General features: G+C 34.5%; 1 protein-coding gene across 1 annotated transcript in view; it reads right to left on the bottom strand.

Annotated features, from left to right (window-relative positions):
- Positions 1 to 24,967, bottom strand: part of LOC138324788 (receptor-type tyrosine-protein phosphatase epsilon-like) — a 37,527-nt gene extending 12,560 nt beyond the window's left edge. Inside the window, exons 1-19 of the mRNA XM_069269937.1 lie at positions 24,575 to 24,967; positions 19,344 to 19,592; positions 18,262 to 18,495; positions 16,954 to 17,091; positions 15,590 to 15,724; positions 14,411 to 14,551; positions 12,914 to 13,051; positions 8,707 to 8,847; positions 8,430 to 8,567; positions 7,474 to 7,626; positions 6,978 to 7,121; positions 5,677 to 5,785; positions 4,816 to 4,871; positions 3,861 to 4,075; positions 2,658 to 2,745; positions 2,198 to 2,259; positions 1,685 to 1,721; positions 911 to 1,008; positions 358 to 480 (exon numbers count right to left, since the gene is read on the bottom strand). Of these exons, the coding sequence (XP_069126038.1) occupies positions 358 to 480; positions 911 to 1,008; positions 1,685 to 1,721; positions 2,198 to 2,259; positions 2,658 to 2,745; positions 3,861 to 4,075; positions 4,816 to 4,871; positions 5,677 to 5,785; positions 6,978 to 7,121; positions 7,474 to 7,626; positions 8,430 to 8,567; positions 8,707 to 8,847; positions 12,914 to 13,051; positions 14,411 to 14,551; positions 15,590 to 15,724; positions 16,954 to 17,091; positions 18,262 to 18,495; positions 19,344 to 19,592; positions 24,575 to 24,641 (2,466 nt within the window). The 5' untranslated portion in view covers positions 24,642 to 24,967. The remainder of the gene's footprint in view (positions 1 to 357; positions 481 to 910; positions 1,009 to 1,684; positions 1,722 to 2,197; positions 2,260 to 2,657; positions 2,746 to 3,860; positions 4,076 to 4,815; positions 4,872 to 5,676; positions 5,786 to 6,977; positions 7,122 to 7,473; positions 7,627 to 8,429; positions 8,568 to 8,706; positions 8,848 to 12,913; positions 13,052 to 14,410; positions 14,552 to 15,589; positions 15,725 to 16,953; positions 17,092 to 18,261; positions 18,496 to 19,343; positions 19,593 to 24,574) is intronic.
- Between the last annotated feature and the right edge of the window lie 1,607 nt (positions 24,968 to 26,574).

The raw sequence follows: 26,574 nt of genomic DNA, 5'->3' as shown, positions 1-26,574 counted from the left end.
GAAAATGCTCGTAACAAGCAAAAATGAATTGTTCATTTATAATTAATATCTGATTTGATTTTGCCTTTGTTGAAGGAAAGACAGTTAAGGGTTCATAGAGTAAGTATTTTTGCAGTTTGTTGATGACATATTAGAATGTTTATTTCAATTCTACTTAATCTTGACCAATCACAAATATTTTATATCTTCATGCCTTTTGATAAATTCTTTATATGGCTTCTAGAAAATTTATGCCATATAACCTATGTTTTGCTTTTAAATCAACTTTCATTATAAATAGATACTAGTCTGTTACGTGTTTGATACCGTTCCTGAAATTGCATGCATATAAATCCAAATCTATCAACTGAATCTTACGTTTACTACTCTGAATTTTCTAACTGTGTAGGCTGCGTAATTCTCTGAAGATATGGCGCTGATCTTTACACCGCCATGTTCTATTGTAGATCCGCTATCAGGCCAGTATTTCTCTACTTTATTCTGCAATTAATTGAAACGTGTGGGTAAGCATTGTACTGTCATAATAAGAGATAACAGCAATTGATAACTACCAACAATAGAATATAAACTCTGTAACATGCAGAAATAGAATGTTTCTGTTTACATATTCCATTAGCATTTGAAGTTTTGAAGTAATATATTCATTTTCAAAATGTTTCATAAGCTTTTAAAATTCAAACAAAAATGCAAAACTGTAATTACTAAAATAGAAGTCACTTAAATATGCATTGATATACTGTACAAAATTTCGCTTCTTGTGGGAATAAAGCAACGATATTTCGTTTAAAGGCAAAGAAAAGTTCTATGGCCATAAAGGAATAATCAAATCGCTGTAAACAGTCGTTTGGTAGGAAATCAAGTGCGACAAAAATCAGAGTAAAATACTTCTTTAATAAAAGAAGATAACAACCTTTCCTTTTTCAACACATTGGGCCAACATGACTATCTTCCCTGTCTTCAGTTGCCAAACCATCTTCCAGAAATCATCTAGGGTTTTGGCTAAAGGACCTTCAACATTACAAAAGTTTTTGTCATTTTAAGCATAAAAACAAGACTGGTTTACCTATACCGTTTTGCTATATCTAAGAGTTATCTGCCCTTGCGGGTAGTTATTGATTGTAACGTTTTATGTTTGCGGTCATAATGTCATGGTTTTCGGTGAGTTTCGTTAAAAAAACCTATCTCTTCACAACTGAAACCTTCCCGAAGGGGTGATACAGCGGTAACATACAAAGACATAAACAATGTCATTATCCATCTGTATCTATAAAATTTTGTATTTGTATATAATATAGTTATCTGTCATTGTGTGTAGGTAAAGCTCTATCGATTGAAACGTCATTGCTTGCGAGCGTAAATTGCGCTCAGAAAATAATGACGCAACACAATGGATACCTACCCGCAAGGAAGCTAAGTCTGTAATATGCAAAGTAAGAATAGTTAAACTTAGCAAACTTTTCGTAATATCCACTGAAATTCACAAACAAAAAGGTTACTTGTTGATTACACATTTGGATAGAAATGTGATTGACCTTATTTACATTTAGTACATAGGTTACTGAAATAATAGTTACTGAAATAGTTATCAAAAAAATAAGAAGCAAATTTGGATGAAAAATAAATGGCCACCATAAAAACTTGAAAACATTACCAATATTTTCAATACATCTACATTTAACAATACCTTGAGTTGCCACATAGGCGTTCGTCTTATCCAAATTCTGAAAAAAGTAGAGTGTATTGAATATAGCAAGTGATTGAAGTGAAATGACAGACTGCAGATTAGCTAATTAGGATTCAATTATTCAATTGAGATAAAATACGTTTGTTGGGTATACTAGTAATTACGTTTTACTCGTATTTACATAATAATTCAGGATCGTGCATAAACTCATTCACATAACACTTACGTTTTACTAGTATTCACATAACAGTTTAGAATCATATATTAACAAATTTACCCCTTAAGGCGCATTAAGAATCCTCTGACACAAAGACTGGACCAGTCCATTATGGATTTTCAGGGGTGAATGAGTTAATGTTAGATCCAATTTCTTGATTTTCATCTTAGAAAATTATTGTCGATCCAAATCAGTTGATCTGTTTACTTTGAATGACTTTCTTATGGGCTGAATCAACAACTTACAACATTTTGATTTAAAACACGTATAAAAATGATTATTTCGGTCGTACTTACCCTGATGTAGTTGGCGTTGATGTAATTTTGATTTCCCTCTAGTGTCACTCTGGAATGGTCATCTAGAAGTTAAATATAAATTAATTTTGTTAAATATTTTACGGTATACAACATTCTACAAAAGCACAAACGTGATTTTTCCTGAGAATGTATTAATAAATAACTACAGTATAATAGACAGACCGTCAGGGCCCAGTTGTTCAAAACGACAATTTTTAAATTAAGTTAAAAATAATAATTTTAGGTGAACTTTAGGTGGGAATGCAGTTTTCCATCTATTTCTGTATTTGTTTTTAAGGTGAACTTACATGTGAATGTAGTTTTTGATCTTTGTATGGGTTTTAGGTGAACTTACATGAGCAAGTAGATTTCCATCTTTTTCTAGGATTGTTTTTAAGGCGAACTTACATGGGAATGTAGTTTTCCATCTATTTCCTGGTTTGTTTTATGGTGAACTTACATGGGAATGTAGTTTTCCATCTATTTCTGGATTTGTTTTCAGGTTTCATTGCCTCCTCACATGGAAACTTATTACCAGATGGGAACTCCTACAATTTAAAATAGTCAAGTTTGTGATATGTTCGCCATGCTATCTTTGACGTTCTGTTTGTCTTGCAAAACATTTAATAAAGAACTATTTATTTATGAACCATCTCTTTCAAATCTACCAAAGCGATAAAAATTACAAAGAAACTCACCATTTGATTTAGATGGTTTTTTAAGATTTTAGCTTCAAATTTAGATATGTTTATTACTGAATGTGTCAAGTTTTGATGATAAAGGAACATTCTGAAGAAAAATCTTCGATCACTGATCAATACCTGACTACTGTTAAAGGTGAGTCTCAAACTACAATCAATATGTTTTCGGAATGCAACGTTCATACGACTTATCTACGGGATGTTTAAAACCAAATGAAACTTTCCTTTAACCAGGTGCCTTTATCTACGGCATGTTTAAAACCAAATGGCAGAATATCCGGTAATTACTTAAAACAAAATGGCAGCATATACGGTGTTTATTTAAAACCAAATGGCAGCCTATCCAGCGTTTATTTTTTTAAAAAATGGCAACATATCCGGTGTTTATTTAAAACAAAATGGCAACATATCCGGTGTTTATTTAAAACCTAATGGCAACATATCCGGTGGCTGTAAGTGGACGGAACTACACAATGAATTTTGAAACTACATGAGGAGGTAACATATTGGTTTTGGAGATCTAGCAACAGGACATCAATAGAATCCGATGTAAAAATATTCCATAACTTTGGCATTGTTATAATAAAAAATATCTATATCATGGGAGACATCTATGATTTCAACATATATTCCATAACTTTGGAAATTTTATGATAAAAATCGATCTATCAGGGAGACAACTGTAATTTAAACAAATATTTAAATATTTCATAACAAAAATAAGATATGGACTATGACAAAATATGTCCTTATTTTTACGCGGTCACATGACCAAATCACAAATCAATATCTCCCATCTGAATTGTTGAAAACTGTATCTGACATCATCGTCTCTTTTGACCACGGCTCTTAATTCTTAAGCTTAATAGAGAACTAATTCCAGAAGAAATAACAGAATAATTAAATACGGTTATTTTTACAAACATCCCAATATTTCTGAATAAAATTTTGTATAAACATACGTTAAAATCTTTTTCAAACTCTTTGGTTTCCTCTTTCCTGGTAATCTCAAGAAGGAGATTATCCGTCTTGACTCCATTTTGTATCGAATTAGAACGGTGGATATTGCCGACATTTTCGTAGGTCAATTGATTCGTATGGTTCTGTTCTGTATCTGCTTGCACGTTCTGATCTGTATCCGCTTTCAGGTCTGCGGCCATGTTTACGTACAAAGCACCTAGTTATATAATCAAACACAAAACTTAATAAAATCATCTGACGGTTTAATAACAACCGATCGGTACATGCTTGATACACAAAACGGCACCGTCACAAAAACGTAAGCAAAGAAATAATTGGCTTCATGTTTTACTCATTGTGTTGTACGAATCAGTGAACATGTAAAATATGACCTAGATGTCCCTGTCGTAATCATTATAGTCTGCATTTTCAGCCATCAATGACTGTAGCTCTGATTTTTCTGTAAACAACCTTCCTTTCGCGGCTACTGAATTTTGAGGTTTCCATTTCAAAATAGGTTCGCGAAAATTAATATTCTTAGAATGAAAAATTCAAAGGAATTTCTTATCAATATAAATTATCACATGTAGATGTTAATTCGCTGATATAAACTTTCGCGAATTTATTTGGATCGAGAAATTCGCGAAAGTAAATCCCACCGCGAAAGAAATTTAGTTTAAAGTATGCATATTACACCTGTATTTCAAGCTGTTATCAAAACTATCATTAAAAAAGGTATTCCGTATTTGTAAATTAAAGAGTTATCTACCCTTGCGGAAATGTATTGATTATGATGTCACGTGTTTGCGAGGGTAACGTCACGCTTTTCAGAGAAAACGACATTTGTTTCGCTCACAAAATAATTATGTCACAATATATACCTAATTGCAAAGGAGGAAACTCTGAAAAATGCAAAAACGGAATAAATTAATACTGATGATTAAGAAACTGTCTTACCCATTTTTTGGTTTTTATTCTCGTCATTCTTGAAAGAATCTGGTACTTTGCGTTGTCTAGAAATATCAAAAGATAAACTTTACCGATTAAACAACAAACTTGATACTGTACGGACTTCTTATAATAACGTATTGAACGGCTTCTTGTATAACAGTTATAAAACTGGTTGAAATTGTTAGATAATATTTGTTTCGTACGATCCTGGCAATTGTCACCGTTCCAGTTGGACAGACATGAATACATGGTACTTTTATTTATTATTTGTAAAAAAAATATTTTCTTTACTACATACCTTTCCTCAAGTTCAGAAAAAAAGAATGAAATATTCACAACAAGACATCGTTTATCCCATGATATTAAAAAAATACCGATTGAAACAACATGACTTTGTTACTTTGTCAACTGTGGGCAGTTTTGATATTTTTTATTTCCAACATAAAGTTTGATGAGGTTTTGTTAATCTGTCATCCCCGATACTCCATGGGTTACTATCACTGTCGTCATATCTACCCATAAACAATGTCATAGTAAAACTGCAGTGTATCGTAAATCAATTCTTTTGGTGTACATCAAAGGTAAAAACTACGTGTTCATCTCTTGTCTCAGAGCTTTCAGTTTTGCTATGACTAAGTCCAGTGGTGAATATTACGATAGTGATAGTAACCCCTTGCATATCGATAATGTAAATATATATATTTGACCAGTAATTTCGCTTGCAACGTAACTACTAGTGGAAAAGTAGACCTATTTGACAGTATGAGATGTTCAGTTTATCATAACTATAGTGAAATCAATTCTTTATCATATCAGGAGATACGATAAAATGTGTTGCATGCTGTGATGTGTATATGTTTATTTTACCTTTTCTTCTTTACCATGTAAACCGCTGCGACCAGGAGTATAAGTGGTAGAAATATCCCTAGGATGACTCCGACTATTGTTCCAGCAGGCATTGGCGTCGGTTCGGAGGCTACGATGAATCAAGTTTAGACCAAGTGACGTTATTTAAATACAAATATAGTATACCAATGAAAAATAATCACAACAAAATATCTTATATCACCAATTTCAGCCTTGTTGTAAACATGTATCTTCAAACTGGCAACTTATTAATAGGTTTATAATTTTCTTTCGCATAGATAACGGATGTATCGACGCCATGTCAACAGGGAAATGTTTGCTAATCTTATGGTTATGATGATGTCTTGGCCAGTTTCACGAACATTCCTTAAATTTAAGTAATCCCTTAACTTCAAATTCCCCATAGGAAAGCATTACGTATTTTAAGGAAAACTCCTAAAGATTTTTCCCCTTAACTTTAGATTAAAATGGTTTCCTATGGGGAATTTGAAGTCATTATAGTTATATAGTTAAACAGTATTGACATGTTTATCATTGATTTTTATTTGTTTTCATACTAAATTCGAGGTTTTGGTTGGCAGATTATTTTTCTTTATTCTACTTTGAAGAAAAAACCCGAGAACGGCGCAAAAACACGACGTGATCATGACGACACAATAGAGACGTCGACGTTGCATATTGATTTAGAAAAAATAATCCATCGGAAAATCAATGAAATTGTACGTTTAAACGTATCTTATATTATCAAGTAGTTTGAAAAATTAATTATAAGAATTGATGTTGCTACGCGGATTCTCACAATTTGCAAACATAATTTCTTTCATACCCCGATGAAATTAAAAAAACAGTGACACCGAAGCTTAAGTAAAACTGGGCCCTGGGAGATTACAAAATTTATTTCACATACAACAATTACAAAGTTTTTCATGTCTCAACACGAAAAAGTGTTGACCAGGTCAAAGGTCACAAGTTACTACGGAATAATACGAGTCAATGGGGTTGTAGGTAATAGTCTGGAAAATCAGCGGATGTACCGGGCTTAGGAAGTGCAGAAAAACGGAGTACCATGAGAAAAATCACCGATTAATATGCATGCATTACCTGGTAACTGACCAACGTGAGTTGCAATCTAAAGTTGAAGGCTTGTGGATATGTTAGAACACCTAAATCACCTGGCCACCGCGGATACAAGGATATCGGGGCTAAAGATTTCCTCAATTTTTATGGATTATTATTATTAAAATGAACTTAAACTGTACGTTCTAATGGGGAAACATGAACTGATTTACATTGTAACTTACGGTTGAGTTGTTGGACGCATCGGACACCTCTCCATCCCTGTAGACATCCCTTTGTACAGTTTCCGGACACTGATTCACACGAGAAGTTAAAACATAGACCACACGTCAGGCTACAGTCAGGCCCATACTCAGTATTACTGCAACCTGTGGACAATTGAGCCATTTACTGACTGCCGTTGACCACCTATGGCATGTATTTGACATACGCCAATCACTATAACTTTCTTACAAAGTTCAAATTAATGTAAAAAAAAATCTTTTCCTGATATAATGTTCAGAAATATTATGAGCTATTGGTTTTCTTTCCTCGTGAGGCTTATTCTAGCATTACAATACTCTACCTTAATAAAATCTTTCTTGTCATAAAGATAAATTTTTCAATCCTCAAAAAATATTCCAGAGCGTGCCTGTTCCTCAAAGAAGACGAAATCATTACTTCTAATGTGCTTTTAAATAAACTATGATACGATCTAATATGCAAATTGTTAATTCATACCAGTTTTGCATTTCTCTCCTTTCTTCCCTGGATCACACCGAAAGGGTTGTCCAACTTTTGGGCATTTCCCGTCGACATGATTACAGCTGTTTTCCCCCGCACAGTCACCACAAGTCTCCGAACAGTTGTCCCCGTACTTTGTCGCAGGACATTCTACAGTAGCAGATTTATGATATATGAATAAGAATGATAGGACATGTCTTCCACTTAATTGAAAACAAAATTAATACAACAAAGAATGCCAATAAAGGTATTTCTTAAAAATAATATACATTGGATCTTCATTGTTAAAATGTGAACTTCATATAAGATGTTTTGAATGTTTTTTTGTTTTTTGTTTTTTTTTTATATATATATTTTTCAAGTCTTGGAGAGCTTTCTTTTTAATTTCACATGAAATGAATACAAATAAAGGTACGTGTTTGTACATAGTTATAATGTTTTCTATAAACATAGAAAAATGTCGAAATCAATTAATTATGTCGCTACGTATGTCTCGTTATTATTTATCATAACCTGTCAGGTTTAGTCAATGGAATTCGGCCCATATCAGAACCAACCGGACAGACTCCGGACAAAGTGAGACAAAACTGTATTTATTATGATTTGGTGTTGAAAAGAAACAATACAACTGTATAAGTACCTACTGTCCCTTTTTAAAACACGACCAGTGTTACCAAATAGGGAATGGACAGTGTTTTGATTGCGTTAACGGTGGTATGAACGCAATTGGATACATACATATATATGTAGCGCGTTAGTAAACTTTTCTCCTCCCTGCTTTTTATACTGACGAGAATTATATGGACTGTACCTCCTAAGGTAAGTCTTTAGGCCCTTGCGAGTAGGTATTGATTGTTACGTCATAACGTTCAGAGAAAACGACGCGGATTTCATCCACAATCGTACCCGCAAGGGAGGTAAGTCTGTAGTATGCAAAGACGGAATTCACTTACGTGTCTTACACTTCGATCCTATCCAGCCTGGACCGCATCCTTTTTCACAGAGCCCGTTACTATGGTTACAGGCCAGGCCATCTCTACAGGTCCCACATTTCTCAGCACACATCATCCCATAGTAGCCAGGCGAACACACTGAAATCGTAATGTATAGAAAAAGTATTCCTCCTACCAGCTGTTTTGTGACGTTTAGATAATGAAATATGTGATTGAAAACAGAGTGCTACATATTTTGTTGACAGTATTGTTATTATTTGAAACGAGAATCGCTTACCTCTTTTGCATTGCGGTCCTTGCCATCCCGGCTTACACCCACCTGGGCAGGTGCCATCTGTTATAATACACGAATCGGTACCCTGTTTGCACATACCACAAGTGTTCTCACAGTTTGGACCATATTCACCACGGGAACAATCTGTAACAAATCGTCTAAGTAAATATTGCAGAAACTTTTATCTAAACCCAAAATCTGTATATCAATCTAACAAAGTACACAATAATATTTCTTTCAATACGAATCATTTTTTTATTATCTGCAACAGTCCAGTTATTTCAGGAAAAATATACCTACACGAATAAAAATACATTCGGAACATTCTTATTAAATATGGCTTCCTTTTTCGTAAAATCTGGGTTGAATTTCTGATTTAAAACGCAATATCTTTAAGACATCGCTACATAAAAATTCAGTAAAAAAGATACTACTATAATACTCTAGGTCTACCCCTACTATAATACTTAAGGTCTATCCCTACTATAATACTCTAGGTCTATCGCTACTATAATACTTAAGGTCTATCCCTACTATAATACTCTAGGTCTATCTCTACTATAATACTCTAGGTCTATCTCTACTATAATACTCTAGGTCTATCCCTACTATAATACTCTAGGTCTATCCCTACTATAATACTCTAGGTCTATCCCTACTATAATACTCTAGGTCTATCCCTACTATAATACTCTAGGTCTACCCCTACTATAATACTCTAGGTCTATCCCTACTATAATACTCTAGGTCTATCTTTACTATAATACTCTAGATCTACCCCTACCATAATACTCTAGGTCTACCCCTACTATAATACTTAAGGTCTATCCCTACTATAATACTCTAGGCCTACCCCTACTATAATACTTAAGGCCTATCCCTACTATAATACGATAGTCCTACCCCTACTATAACAACATAGGCTTATCCCTACTATAATACTCTAGGTCTATCTCTACTATAATACTCTAGGTCGATAGGTCTACCCCTACTATAATACTCTAGGTCTATCCCTACTATAATACTCTAGGTCTACCCCTACTATAATACTCTAGGTCTATCCCTACTATAATACTCTAGGTCTATCCCTACTATAATACTCTAGGTCTACCCCTACTATAATACTCTAGGTCTATCCCTACTATAATACTTAAGGCCTATCCCTACTATAATACGATAGTCCTACCCCTACTATAACAATATAGGCTTATCCCTACTATATTACTCTAGGTCTATCCCTATTATAATACCCCTCTAGGTCTACACCTACTATAATACTCTAGGTATATCCCTACTATAATACTCTAGGTCTACCCCTACTATAATACTCTCGGCCTACCCTTACTATAATACTTAAGGCCTATCTCTACTATAATACTCTAGGTCTATCCCTACTATAATACTCTAGGTCTATCTCTACTATAATACTCTAGGTCTATCCCTACTATAATACTCTAGGCCTATCCCTACTATAATACTCTAGGTCTATCCCTACTATAATACTCTAGGTCTATCCCTACTATAATGCTCTAGGTATATCTCTACTATAATACTCTAGGTCTATCCCTACTATAATACTCTAGGCCTATCCCTACTATAATACTCTAGGTCTACCCCTACTATAACACTCTAGGTCTATCTCTATTATAATACTTAGGCCTATCCCTACTATAATACTCTAGGCCTACCCCTACTATAATACTCTAGGCCTACCCTTACTATAATACTTAAGGCCTACCCTTACTATAATACTTAAGGTCTATCCCTACTATAATACTCTAGGTCTATCCCTACTATAATACTTAAGGTCTATCCCTACTATAATACTCTAGGCCTATCCCTACTATAATACTTAAGGCCTATCCCTACTATAATACTCTAGGCCTATCCCTACTAAATAATACTTAAGGCCTATCCCTACTATAATACTCTAGGCCTATCCCTACTATAATACTTAAGGCCTATCCCTACTATAATACTCTAGGTCTATCCCTACTATAATACTCTAGGTCTATCCCTACTATAATACTCTAGGTCTATCCCTACTATAATACTCTAGGTCTACCCCTACTATAATACTCTAGGTCTATCCCTACTATAATACTCTAGGCCTATCCCTACTATAATACTCTAGGTCTATCCCTACTATAATACTCTAGGCCTATCCCTACTATAATACTCTAGGTCTATCCCTACTATAATACTCTAGGCCTATCCCTACTATAATACTCTAGGTCTATCCCTACTATAATACTCTAGGCCTATCCCTACTATAATACTCTAGGTCTATCCCTACTATAATACTCTAGGCCTACCCCTACTATAATACTCTAGGTCTATCCCTACTATAATACTCTAGGTCTATCCCTACTATAATACTCTAGGCTACCCTTACTATACTCTAGGTCTATCCTACTATAATACTCTAGGCCTATCCCTACTATAATACTCTAGGTCTATCCCTACTATAATACTCTAGGTCTACCCCTACTATAATACTCTAGGTCTACCCCTACTATAATACTCTAGGTCTATCCCTACTATAATACTCTAGGTCTACCCCTACTATAATACTCTAGGTCTACACCTACTATAATACTCTAGGTCTATCCCTACTATAATACTCTAGGTCTACCCCTACTATAATACTCTAGGTCTATCCCTACTATAATACTCTAGGTCTACCCCTACTATAATACTCTAGGTCTATCTCTACTATAATACTCTAGGTCTATCCCTACTATAATACTCTAGGCCTACCCATACTATAATACTACTAGGTCTATCCCTACTATAATACTCTAGGTCTATCTCTACTATAATACTCTAGGTCTATCCCTACTATAATACTCTAGGTCTATCTATACTATCTGTAATATACTCTAGGTCTACCCTACCTATAATACTCTAGGTCTACCCCTACTATAATACTCTAGGTCTACCCCTACTATAATACTCTAGGTCTACCCCTACTATAATACTCTAGGTCTACCCCTACTATAATACTCTAGGTCTACCCCTACTATAATACTCTAGGTCTACCCCTACTATAATACTCTAGGTCTATCCTACTATAATACTCTAGGTCTACCCTACTATAATACTCTAGGTCTATCCCTACTATAATACTCTAGGTCTATCTCTACTATAATACTCTAGGTCTATCTCTACTATAATACTCTAGGTCTATCTCTACTATAATACTCTAGGTCTATCTCTACTATAATACTCTAGGTCTACCCCTACTATAATACTCTAGGTCTATCCCTACTATAATACTCTAGGTCTATCTCTACTATAATACTCTAGGTCTATCCCTACTATAATACTCTAGGTCTACCCCTACTATAATACTCTAGGTCTACCTCCTACTATTATACTCTAGGTCTACACCTACTATAATACTCTAGGCCTATCCCTACTAAAATATTATATCTCTACTCTATATGGTCTACTCTACTATAATACTGTAGGTCTATCTCTACTATAATACTCTAGGTCTATCCCTACTATAATACTCTGGTCTACTTATAATACTCTAGGTCTATCTAGTCTACTCTACTAATACTATAGTACTTTAAGCCTAGTCATACTATAGTACTCTAGGCCTATAGGCCTAGCCATAATATAGTACTTTAAGCCTAGCTATACTATAGTACTTTAGGCCTAGCCATACTATAGTACGTTACGCCTAGTCATACTATAGTACTTTAGGCCTAGCCATACTATAGTACTTTAGGCCTAGTCATACTATAGTACTTTAAGCCTAGCCATACTTTAAACTTTAGGCCTAACCATACTAAAATACTTTAGGCCTAACCATACTATAGTACTTTAGGCCTAGCCATACTAGAGTACTTTAGGCCTAGCCATACTTTAGTACTTTAGGCCTAGCCATACTATAGTACTTTAGGCCTAGCCATACTAAAATACTTTAGGACTAGCCATACTATAGTACTTTAGGCCTAGCCATACTAAAATACTTTAGGCCTAACCATACTATAGTACTTTAGGCCTAGCCATTCTTTAGTACTATAGGCCTACTTCTACAAAGACTAAGAGTACACAAAGAGCATTTTATCTTATTTTCATGTTAAGTAGAACATCTTTCAATATAAATGAAAGTGAAGGACTTTTAAGGCACTAATATATTTTCAAAAGTTATATCGTCAGTAGATATATGACTGTCCAAGTATGTTTAAGAACGTACTTGTTTTACAGTTGTCTCCCTTTCTCCCGGGATCACATCCGGTCAGACACGTGCCGTTGACATGGTAACATGGTGTCCCTTGGAAACAGCTGCCACAGGGTTCTCTACAACTGTCACCATACGTTCCTGCGTCACACACTGAAAGTACATATAACGCGCTACATTGAATATGTCTGTATCCCATTGCGTTCATACTACCTTTAACGCAATCAAAACACTATTCAATCTATATATTTACATAAATAGGTCTATTTATACGTGTTCGTGATCAAATTTAAAACGATGTTGGTTGCTAGGTTGGGTAAGTACGGTAGTCAAGATGACCGAAGATATAGTTCTGATTGTTGAATGTTATAGCTGTAGTTTGGTTTGAAATATAGCAATGACAGCTTTCAATTATTTAAAAAATGAAGTGTTTTTTTTTTCAATTTATCATATATCAATAATTTTTATATCGAAGAAAAATTGAGATTACCGAGGCGGAACAACTACCGGTATGTATTGTTGTCAGGGTAGTGATGCGGTCCGAAGTGGAGCGGGCCGCCATTTTGATATTCAACCGAGGAAAGTTACTGTGCTATCTAGGCTATTGATGGTGTGACCGTTGAGCTGCTAAATGTTTGTTATGTATGTATCGGTCTACGAACGCGATATAGACTAAATACTTCATAGTCATGACTTTAGTTTTATAGTACGGAGGATAGACAAGTGTATGCATGTACGTGTGTGTAGGCCTATAATTGAATGCAAAGACGGGGGGGGGGGGGGGTAAATCTGATGATACTGCTTCGGATAGGCTACCTGGGTTTTTTTTTTCTGGAATCCTGAACATTACCTGTTTACCTATTGTTTGCTTACGCTCCCAGAATTGTTCTCCGACAATCAGATGGTCTGTATATTTAGGCGAGATGAGTGACCGTACACACATACTGACGTAACTATGAAAATTCTCGATCATTCCTAAGGAAAGCCCCCTGGTTGTAGCCTCGACCAGCGATTAATTTTGTTGTTTATTGCCGTTACAAAGCTTGAACACATCTTTTGTTTTGATGTCAAATAATATTCAATTAGATCTAATAAAAAATCTATTGTTTATTTGAAATCCGTCAACTTATGACGCAAAATCTTATCGAGACGTGAACTAGAAGTAGTCCGAACCTGCACTGCGTTTGTATTCATACGTCATTGCGATTACGCTAATTTGAACGCAACTCCCCTTCCGTTCAATATATAGGGTATATGTAAATATATCAATATGGTTATTAACAAGAAACTTAATTATACAAACTACACTCTAGTATTCTCGATTTTTATATTCTTTATTATACATTAAGCTGTTTTCGTTGAATATGTACGTTATTTTTTTTCAGCATCAACATCAAGTTATTTCCTTTGCCACTTATTTTCAGATTGAGGAGATAGTTAATCACCAGCGCTGTTTCTCCGTTATGAATAATTATTTTGAGATAGAATAAATCAAAATACTGAGATAAATACCTTGAATGCATTGGTCCACCTTATACCCAGGTAAACAGCCATTTGCACACGATCCGTCAATGTGATGACACGAGGATCTGCCTGATTTACAGGATCCACAACTTTCTGCACAGTTGTCGCCGAAAGTGCCTCTTTCACATTCTTGGGACAGATGTAAATAACATTCATTATTATTGCCAATTGTAATCAGAGCTATGATTAGATATGCGTCCAGCTTTGATTGGAGTAGTTAAAATATAAAAAAAAATATTACAAAAATATCGTATTAACGACAAGATTCGTCATACTACCTCAAGTACACAATTTAAAATCAGCTTAACAATCATTATAAATAAAAAAAAATGGTTTAGACAGTCCTTTATGTTATGTTATTATAAAATCAGTAGAGAAATCACCAAAAGTGAAATTATAAGATAAGGAATATCATTAAGGTAATGGTGGCTGGTACATTGTGGCAAACTAGATTCATACGCGCTATAACTCGCTATGAAGAAAACGCCAAACGGTCCTATCGACCATCTACCAGCTCATTCGGTAGAGAGACACCGGTTCGATTCCTGGTCGGACCACTTTATATGTGTATTTTCCCCAGTTCTTCTACAGGAATAAAGCGACTATAGGTCCCATTAAACTTACTAATGCAGTACAATATATTGGCTTAAAGATGCTTCACCACCGACAGAAAATAAACGATACCCATTATTTGAACAATAACCTGTGTTTAATAAGTGTATGTATACATGTATCTCATTAACACAAAAATGCATATAAAATGATTTATTTTGCTTTTCGTTCATGCGCAATAAGTACTTCATATAGGGCATAGTGCTGTAGATTTTTTTCAAAACGCAATTAATTATTTTTTTATCTTTTTATCTTGAAGCAAAAGAAGAAGCTCAAACTTTCCAATGATGGTAATGGTGTAAAGTAAGTAACTTTTTTGACTGAAGAAAAATTAAGAAAAATACAAATTCGTCTGCTCATGTTTTAGATAGAGAAAAATACCATTCGTCGGTAGTGGAGCTTCTTGAAACGACTGAATAATTCTGAACTTCATATCACAAGGACAGATGTTACCGCTTTGATCACTCATGGTAATTTAGATAAAATATACAGGTATGGAAATGCTAAAAATCAACAGTGCTTATAAATGAAAGGAGTCTATTTCTATAAGATTACCAATGTTGCAGTTTTGACCTCTGTAACCGGGCTGACACCCTCCCGGGGGACAATCACCAAACACTTTGTTACAAGGCCCCTCTTTACAGAAACATTCATCAGCGCATCCGTGTCCATAGAAGTAGTCATCACAATCTGAAACGTAAAACATATGCAATATTGTAGAATCACATACTAGTATGACTCTGCTACGACTTTTTGATTAGAAGATTCTTTTTCTTCATACTGCTATCAAGAAAAAATCCTAGAATTGCACGAAAACCCGACGTTATCATGACGTCACAATAGAAACGTCGACGTTGCGTATTAATTTGGAAAAAAAACATCCATGGGAATATCAATGGAATCGTAAGTTTAAACGTATTTGATTATAAAAAGAAGTCTGAAATATTAATTGTAATAATTTATGTCGCTATTTTTTGTTTTCATTGGACTATGAAATACTTTTTTTATACTCCAATGAAGTTAAAATATAGTGCCATCAATACGTAATTACAAAATGTAATACAATGGAAAACAGAAACACCTGTGCCTTCACGTGTGACTCCCGCCAGTTTTATCTTCGTAATGATTTTTATTTCATTATATGGTTTACTAACAAGAGGACTATGCGGTAGATAAGCCGTTGGCTAAACATGCTCATCCTCGGTCAATAAAAGTTAATATTAGCTGTCATAGAAATTTAACGTGGTTGTTACTCACGAAAAAAATGTTCGAAATGCTTAAACAATAATCAGATCAAATATTTCAAAATCATAATATTGCAATGAGTCGATCAGTCATTTTCTTGAATTTATATGTGCCAAAACTGTGCGAAAATTTTGACACGCAATTTTTTCTTCAGAAATCTATTGAAAACCGCACGGTTTAGTTAATTAATTGTGAAAATCCTTCAAATCGACAGACAAATATGTATGGTACCCTATATACCTGAATTCCACCACATAATTCATTGTACAATTCTTGTTTTTTATGCCTTATGTGTGTTCAGATGGAAACATGCCTGCAGAAATCACTTTACAACTACTAATAACACTGTAAAATGTGAAATGAAATTGTAGACCACAAATTGGCTTCATGGTCTGACCATATGTATTTATTTCACTACAATATAGATGATAGTGATTCTTGACAGCACTGCCTAAACTCATTTTAACTCTTTTTTGTTCTAAATTAAAACCTATGTACTGAAAGTATTACTATTTTCAAAATATTGATAACTATTGGTGGTGAATAGCATATTAAAACCTCTTCTTGATTCAATCATGAGTTGGAACGTTTCGACGTATATAACTTCAATTGAAATGTCAGGATAAGAAATAATCATCATTATGCAACGATAATTCCATCCCTTAGATAATTACCATCTTGACACGCGTCTCCTTTGTAACCTGGCCGACAACCCCTCATACAGGTTCCATTTCCTGGGAAGCACATGAAATCGATACAGTTGGTTGGACAGTTCTCTCTACAGTCTACTCCATGGGTGGTGATTCGACAACCTGTGAATAAACAAGAAATCTAGTTTGCAGAAATGTTTTACTTTATTTTAATTTTCTTTTCTTGGGATTTCAAATATTGATCCCAAACTAAACTTTATTTATACTTTGATACGCCTAGCAAATATACCATTAATTTAGTACGTAACGAAATTACATTGATAAATTATACAGAAAAGGGATGAGCATATTGTTTTGAAATCTTAACTCTTTATCATCACAACTAATGGAAACCAGTTTTACCAAATAAATAACAACGACATGATTGGATTTAAATGAGTAATGGGAGGAATTATCCTACAGAAAAAAATGGCATGCTATTTTTTCTTCATTAATCTATTAATAAGCATAATGTTTGACGAATTAATCTGTGGAAATTATTTAAATGGCTTCAGATGCCTTATAAACATTAGTTACAACACAGAAATTATGTACTGTAAAATTGGCTTCATGGTGCTGCCAAAAGTCATTTTCAGCTCTTATTTGTATTTGTAAAATCGAAACCTATGCACTGAAAGTACTGTAATTCTCAAAATGTTGGTAACTTTTGGTAATGAATAAACAATTAAAAGCGTATCTTGATTCGTGAGTATGAAGAATACGGCACATATAACTTTAACAAAATTTGACGTGAAAGGCCCACTACTTTTTCGGAGCAAAATTTAAAGGTTTCTTAAAATCATTAATAATATAAGAAAATATATATCGATGGCCTAAGATGAGGTAACAACACCAAACATATGTAAGATTTCCTGCATGATATATGATAACAGTAGAGATTCATTTCGCTGTTTTGCCGTCTGGCGCAGTAATATTCAACTACCACACAGTATTTAGGACGACGGCGGGAAACATAAAACGACCCGCGTTATGAAAATTAACATTTTATTTACTTTAATTAATTCTTTCAGAAGATGATGATGAGTGTAGTATTAACGGTAAGTTAATAAGTTTTGCGACTCTACAAAATTATCGATCTCATTTTACATTCCCATTTTGGGAATTGAAAGCCCTTTCGGAAGGCACATGTAGTGCGACTTTAATACTAAGTGTCTTGCCGTATCCATCACATATTTTGCGGGTGAAATTTTCGCAGATACTACAATGTCCCGTGAAATCGCAACAAAATACCCCAACGCAATCTAGCAGTTATACGGTAAGAAAATCACTTACCTATGACTTTGACCTCGCACAACTCCAGGATAGCAAATCCGCTATATCGTGGCGGCCTGAGGCTTGTCCTTTCGTTGTAGATCGTGACATATCTGCCTATGTTACTGCACGAGCGGTTGTCACGGAATCCAGAACTAAGGTCCGTATCACTATAACACGTATTGTCACGTGTCCTAGGTAGGTAAGTAGATGTCTCAGATACGATGATTGAGTAACCGTTCCGTCGTCTTTTATCTGGTTATTTTAAAAATAATGATGAAATGAATTTGCAAATGGTGACCCGTTGTATGTTGTCTTCTGTGTGCTAGCACGGAATCGTTACAATTGTACTATAAATGTACTAATTTTAACGAAGTCAAATTTCAGCGCAAATGTAGAAAATGGTGAATTATTTATGAAATTTATTAATCCCGTTTAATAATTTGAAAATACTTTTTTACCTTTGTCTTGACACCATTGTTATCTATTCGCTAATTGCGGCGAGTTTTGATTATGATTATTTACATTTAAAGTTTGTGGTTGCGCAGCGTCATAAAAACTAGGATAAAATTTGTTTGAACGATACATTGCGCCAATGGCTGCTGAGTCGATAAATAAAACAGTTAAGGGTAGGTGACTCTACAACATTATTAGGTGGCGAGTTCTAGTTGTCTACAACCCGTCTAGCAAATGTACCTTTTGTAAGTCTGGTCCTACTCCGTTTCTTATATAACTTATTGTTATTACCTCTAGTTTGTCTAGCTATGGAGAGTGTGAATAACCTATCTTTGTCCACTAAATCTATGTCATTGAGTATCTTAAATCGTCAATACTTTAATGTTAGCAGACCTAGTCTTATGAGTCTGGATGAGTTAGGTGTTCTAGACCTGAAACCCTAGACCTGAAACCATAAGTGGCTCCCTTTGTACGATTTCAATAACTATCTGGTCCTTTCTCAGTACTGAGGACCATACATGGGTAGCAAATTATTTAACGCATTTGCTTATACGAGTACTATGACATCACGCACTTCCAATTTTTATGGCATAGATAACATTGGTAAAATATTATTTGTCCTGTTAGATGAAGGGATCAACACTTACGCTCTGCTATATCTAGTCCCCTCCTAAAGATGATTTCCACGTGGTCTAATACGACTTCTTGAGCAAGGTCGACCTGCCAAAATGCCTCTGTCTGTCGGTCTATGGTGTAAAGGCATTGTGCCGTGGTCGCATTGTATGTTAACTTGTCGGAATCATTCCCGTCAACCACTAAACTGGAAGGTCCATATTCAATATTAGTGTCTCTCCGATAATCTGTGGAAGTCGTTGTTTGTTTCAGCGCCCAATTCACTGTAATATGAACAATTGTGTAAAAATATAGTTAGGTTTTCATGTAGTTCACGGACTTAAATCATAGACATACGTTTACCGATTACTCTGTCAATATAAGTTAGCAACATTTTCATCCCAACAACATCTTCCCTATACATTATCACGTATGGAATCGTAGGATCGCAGTGGCCGAGTGGTTAAGATGTCTCGACATATTGCCACAAGCCCTCTGGGTCGTGAGTTCGAATTCTATGTGGGACCTTTACCAGGTTTTGACCGCTATTCGGTGGTTTTTCTTCAACAACAAACCTGGAACGTCCTTACATGACCTTGGGTGTTAATAGGACATTAAACTAATAAAACTCAACATACGCATAAGTAATAATAGTTACTCGATGTTCGTTCCACAACGTTCGTTTCTTCATACTATTAGAGCGTCATAGATTTTTTGTAAATACCGATTATTTAAGTTTTCTCTAAAATAAAAATCATGGCCCCAGTTTCACGAACATTCCAAACTTTAGGAAATTCCTTAAAACTTCAAAATTTCCATAGGCAAGCAAAATAGAAGTTAAGGAAAAAAAAAATCTTAAGGAACCTTTCTTAAAATAAGTAATGTTTTGCTATGAAGGGAGAAATAAATTAATTAACTAAGGAATGTTCGTGAAATTGGCTCCTGTCATAGTACTATTCATCATGAATTAATATTGTTATAACTAGGTAAACCAGCTTCATTATAGATATGTCAATGTTACAACAAGTCAGTGTAATAAATAGATCGACAGAGGATATTGTATCATCCCATACTCACAATGCTTGTGCTCTAGGTTACACTCACGTATTAATTAATTAATAAATTTATTGAATACGGAGGTTTCGAGATCCCTAAAAGACGAGAGTAAAGTACAATTTACCGTCAATTTGTCCCACCATCCGGTGATTATGACGTCATCATTTTTACGTAATTTTTATGACGTCATAAACACCGATAATATGGGAATAATCGACGGTAACTTGTACTTTACCCCCGTCGTTTTGGGATCTCAAAACCCTCGTATTGAGGTAAGGATAAGAAAATATTAATTTGTTGTTTTTTAAAAAAGCTTAAATCATATTTTGCTTTTTCCTGAGATAAGAATTTCTCCTTTATTGTGTCTTCCGTATCCCCTTGACAGAATTTAAAAAAAATACACTATGACACTAGCCTAACATGTCCATATTTAAAAACAAAAATCATTATTCAGCATTGAAACTGATATGAAATGTGTAACAGCTTAGCCAAATGAACACAATCTATCAAAATGTAAACATCTTATTTTTATTCTATATTCATAAGAAATATCAAAGTATTTTAATATCGATTCTATTCATTCAATTCATATACAGTATAACTTTCTTAAGACGAATTTTCTTGACACGAATTTCTGGGGCCAAAAGAGATTCGAATGATAGAAAATCAAATACGATAAAACAAGTATACATTGTCAATTAATTGTGGATTATGGGAAATTTGACAAAGTACAATGTATATATTGTTGCCGACTTTGTGAGTGAGCTTTGTAAATACGTTAATTTTGGGTGCAATCATATAATTAACTTATAGTTTCACAAACTCTATAACGAATTTCTGTTATATTCTGTAGTATTATCTTATATTTCCTTGAAGGACTACAACTGCCATACGAATATACAAGAACAATCTTTAGAGTATAGGAGTATTGACATGGCAATACTAATTATGTGGTAATATAAATATCATCTCTCTACTCAATCCTTGACAGTGTCGAGTGTCGATATTGCTACATCAAGTTTAACACTTATACTTATGATTATAATGACCACGTTGCATTTTTTGCTATAGCCTTAACGTCATGTTATCTTCACTAAACATTGCTCTTAGTAACACAGATCTTTTAACATCACGGAACACTTTCGGTTTTACTAGTATGATATGAAAGGAAGTATCGAGCGGTGTTACATCAACTCAGCTACAATGACAAGAGAAGCATTATAGTCAGGGCACGAACTATTTTAACACAGTACATAGCACGAACATGTGCGTTAAAAGTCTGTGAGTGTGTAACAAATACATAACATTTATAACGTCCGCACATTCTGATCCACATCCTCGATACTCCAGGGGTTACTATTACCTACGCTATATCCACCCTAGACCTGTCAGTTTTACTATGAGCTAGTCCAGGGATGAATATAATGGCGTCAGTTAGATAGTAACCCCTGGAGTATCGAGGATGCATATAGCCTAGGACGAATTAAAGTTGCAACACCAAACCAATGCAAGATTCCCCGTGTAAATCTATGTTAACATTGAAGGTTGATAATGCTGTTTTGCCGCGCGGTAATTACGACGACATTTAGTTTATATTGTTCAGGAAGTGAGGATAAGTATAGTATTAACGGTAAGCTGATTACTCTTGGGATTCAACAACATTATCAAGCTTGTTTTATAGTTTCATTTTATAAATTAAACTTCGCTTCGGTTAAAGATGCTCCACCGCCGACAGAGCATAAATCGTACTCATCAATTTAATAATGATCGGTATTTAATCGTGTATATATAAAAACGATGTGTAATGAACACATTTTTTTTTTTTTTTTTTTTTTTTTTTAGCTTTTGGGGTTTGCGCAATCAATACTTCATTCCATATAAGACATAGTGCCACGGATTTTTTTCGGGATGCAATTTATTATTTTTAATATTTTTGTCTTGAATTAAAATTAGAAGCTCAAACTTTTCAATGGTGGTAATGGTGTAAAGTAAGTAATTTTTGTAACTGAATACTAATTCGTATGCTCCTGTTTTTGAAAGCGAAAAAATGCCATTTGTCAGCGATGAAGCATCTTTAAGGTTCGTATCTTTAACACAACATTATATAAGTATAACACCTAGTCAAAAAGGGTGTGATTTTAATGTGTTAACTTATTCTCTGCTTATTGCATTCATTCTTGAAATATTTATGAATATTATGAAATATATATATTACAAAATAAAATGAAACAAACAAATCTAATCAAAACGGTATCCGTATGGTAAACGGTCAAAACCTTCAAAGATGCTCCACCGCCGACAGGACATTAATGATATTCATCATTTGAACAATAATTGGCGTTTAATCGTGTATGTATATGTCTAATTAACACAAAAAATAATATGAAATAATTTATTTTGCTTTTTGTGCACCGATTTTTTTCGGGATGCAATTAATTATTTTTCATAGTTTTAACTTAAAGTAAAATTAGAAGCTAAAACTTTTCAATAGTGGTAATGGTGTAAAGTAAGTAATTTTTGTTACTGAAGAAAAATACTAAATGGTCTGCTGTTGTTTTTTTGATAGTGAAAAAATACTATTTGTCAGCGGTGGAGCATCTTTAAGTTGATAAATGGACAAAATTCCTTCGAACTAGGTGTGTTTCTGTACTCAGTGTGCCAATTAGGCATAAAACATATAACATTTTTGTGGTTTTGGACGTTAGCTAGATTCGTAGACATAACAAATAATGTGTTCGTGGAATTCAAGCTTCTGCCGTTTTCGATAATCTACGACTCAGCGATTTGTCTAGCTTTAGCGTATGTAACTGTAGCGACCAGACCGGGATTCAAACCTCCGAACACTAGCCAATCGCGAATGTTCTACCGACTGCGCTACCTGGCCTACTACACGTTTATCAATTTAACACAGTGGCAGTACAGGGTGACGTCGTAACTTTCATTTTAACTGGCTCTGGAAGGAGAACAGACGACGTTTTCTTGAAAATAGTTGTTAATTATCTTCATTTAACACATCCAGAAAGAAATATATTCACTGAATCGCACATCAGAGAAGCAAATGGGCATTGTCTTCATTTTTTGTTGTTATGCGTAAGCGTTGTTGTTAATGATAGAAATATTGTGATTTGTATGGAAAACGCTAAAAACAATCCTTCAATTTACCTCTGCATCCAGCGTCAGTTAAAATAAAAACCAAACATGATATAGGTCTGTATCGTCATGGTTTGTTAATTGGAAATATGCTTAAACTAGATAAATCGTAGGACCGTAGGTTATCGAAAAGGTCACGGGCTAGACTTACTCGCGCACATGTTTTGATAAACCGCCATAATTTGTGTTCGTCGCGTCCTTTTCCTCACTATTACAACGAGGACAAAAACGTACCTAGTTATTTTTGTTTGTTCCCTGTAACAATGCCAACTGCCGGCTGAGTGCCGGATGATATAACAAAAAAAGTCTTCTCTCACTGAATATAAACAATCAACAAACGATTTCACTAACCAAGTGATGAGACATGTGACTTTGACACAGCGCAAAACACACAGAAAAAAACACATGTACTATACTATTGATTACTTATCATCAACAATGGTATTATCATCACATTATCATAAAAAATCAAAAAACAATATTCATACTTTTATAAAAGAAAGAATATTCGGAAACAATATGTGTGGGATATTTGTTGTTCTCTTTAACATAATATTTACTTTCATTGATAAATTGCATAAACTTGAATATTTTGAAACATGTTGTGGCAATCCCCAAAACGTTAGTCATTTATTTTTAAGAAAAAAAACATGTCTCTTTATGTCCATCGGGTCATACATAAGATATTTCAGTACAACGATGGTCGGAAGAGGAACGGATGACAAATACGCCCATGTTCATGTAGTACACATAAACACCTACCACACTTTGTCACACCCTCACACTACACATTTATTCTGTCACACGACCTCTCGCCACATTAACATTACGGGGGGACACCATTGCGCCGGACGCACTTTAAACTACAAAGTAGCTAAAGGAAAACTTCAAACTAATGCATAAGTATAACTAAGCGCACTGTTAATAACCTATGTTAGATGGACTTCAGATGATGACACTAGTAAATGCATTTACGCTGTATCTTTTTTACTTTTAAGACTTTAATGTAGGTAAGTGATACATGTACTTAATTATCAGGAACTGAATATATTATACTCACACAGCGGTTGTCCAGGCTGAACATGTGTCAGGACGAGTCCAACGAGGGCAAGCGCCCCTCCCTTCATTACGGAAGCCGCCCTTATTCAGTCTCTGGTACTGCTAAATCGACACACAAGTCTGATGGATGTCTGAATCGTGAACGTCTCTACCAGGAAGTATTGTTGTAGTTATTGTTTGCTTAGTCACGTGCTCCGCTTGGAAATTGAAAGTTGTATACGTCAACACGGTGTATCCTTTTTGTTCTCTAACTTCCGACACTTAGGAACTCTGATGTCATGACATTTATACTTTATATTAATTTAGATATTATTTCACATCAAAAGTCCGCAGCTTTCTGGTGACTATAGTCTGCAAGTCATTGCATATTTCTATACCGAATGCCGTTTAGTTTTATTTGAAATTCATAGATACTGTATTTTTTTTTTTAACTTTTTTTTCTTTTTCTACTGTTACTCAGCTACACCAGCTACACAGGGTATTCCGGTAAGCACTTGTCCCCTTCAAACATACTCAAAAATTTTTACTTATTTAATAAGTTTAAAACAACAATAAGCACAATTATCTTTATCCATGTGAAAACTAAAAGCATCTTTTTCGCTATTTGCACCGAACAAGACGTTCTGATGCAGTTCTGACCTTTGAAGTATACGTTTCTGGTTCATAGGAAAACTTAACTTTTTAAATGTGCCTGCATCAGTAGAGAGCTCGTCTACTAGCGTGGGAACACGGGAGTGTGGCCACGTGATCTCTAACATTCGCTATGTTGTAAGCGAATACACAATGCACAAGAAACATAATAAGAAAATTTGGGGTTTAAACCGGCAATTTGTGAATTTGTAGTGTCTGAGTTTATTGGCTAAACGTGATTTGAACTTTCTCTGTATGTTTTTAACACAGTATAAATTCATTTTATACATCACACCTTCGTTTTTAAACCTAACTCAATACTCGCTCCACACTAATATTTTATAACCAATACTTTTACCTATGTTTACCTTTATTAATAATGCATATTGAGAAATGAGGGGCCGCGATGGTAAAGTGGTCTAAGTTATGTGTGCCGTAATTTTCATACTCACGAATCAAGAAGAGCTTTTAATACTTTATTCGTCATAAAGAATTACCAATATTTTGAGAACTACAATACTAACGGTTCATACATTTTAATTTTACAAGTACAAAAAAGAGCTGAACTGTACTGAGGAGTACTGTTAAAAAATCATTATATTTACATCTACATCGCAGTGAAATGAGTACATACGGTCAAATTTGTTCCATCTTAACATACATAAGGCATAAAAATGAATTTTACAGTATATAATTTCTGTGTTGTATTTGACTCTCCATTTGAATGATTTTCACAACTTAATTCATCAAACCTGATGTGTTTCAATAGATTGAACTAGACAAAATAGCATGTCAAAAATTTTTGCCATGTTACGGCACATTAGCTTTAAGATTTTCCAACATATTCCCATAGGCCGTCCACCTTTAGCACATTAGTTTGAATTCTTGTGGGGTAATTGCCAGGTACTGACCGCTGGTCGGTGTTTTTTCTCCAGGTAATGCCACCTTCCTCCATCATCTAAAACTGCCATGTCCTTAATAAGCCTGGCTGTTAATAGGACGTTCAATGAAATAAAACCAAAATTACTCTATGAAGCAAAAAAAAAAAAAAAAAAGATTTCAAGAATAGGATATGGTTTAATTCTGCATATATAATTTTTGTTTTAATTATTATATGGACACAATTGTAGACGTCCTTTAACGAATGGATTTTATTGTTAAAATCCACCATTTTTTGACTCCTGGTTTTTTTTGTGTGTTTTTGCATTGTTTATTTCCATTAACGTCCTATCAATAGTCAGGGTCATTTGAGCACTGCCTCTCATGCGTGTCCAGTGCTGCGATTGTATGATTTGGGAGGCTGCGGTATGTGAACCTTGATGTTATATGCTAGAACGTAATTTACCAATAACACTGTGAAAGTAGTCGAAG

Source organism: Argopecten irradians, chromosome 6 (genome assembly GCF_041381155.1).
Source record: "Argopecten irradians isolate NY chromosome 6, Ai_NY, whole genome shotgun sequence".
NCBI lineage: Eukaryota > Metazoa > Mollusca > Bivalvia > Pectinida > Pectinidae > Argopecten > Argopecten irradians.
Note: the sequence above shows the minus strand (reverse complement) of the source record. Positions and strands in the feature narration are given on the sequence as shown.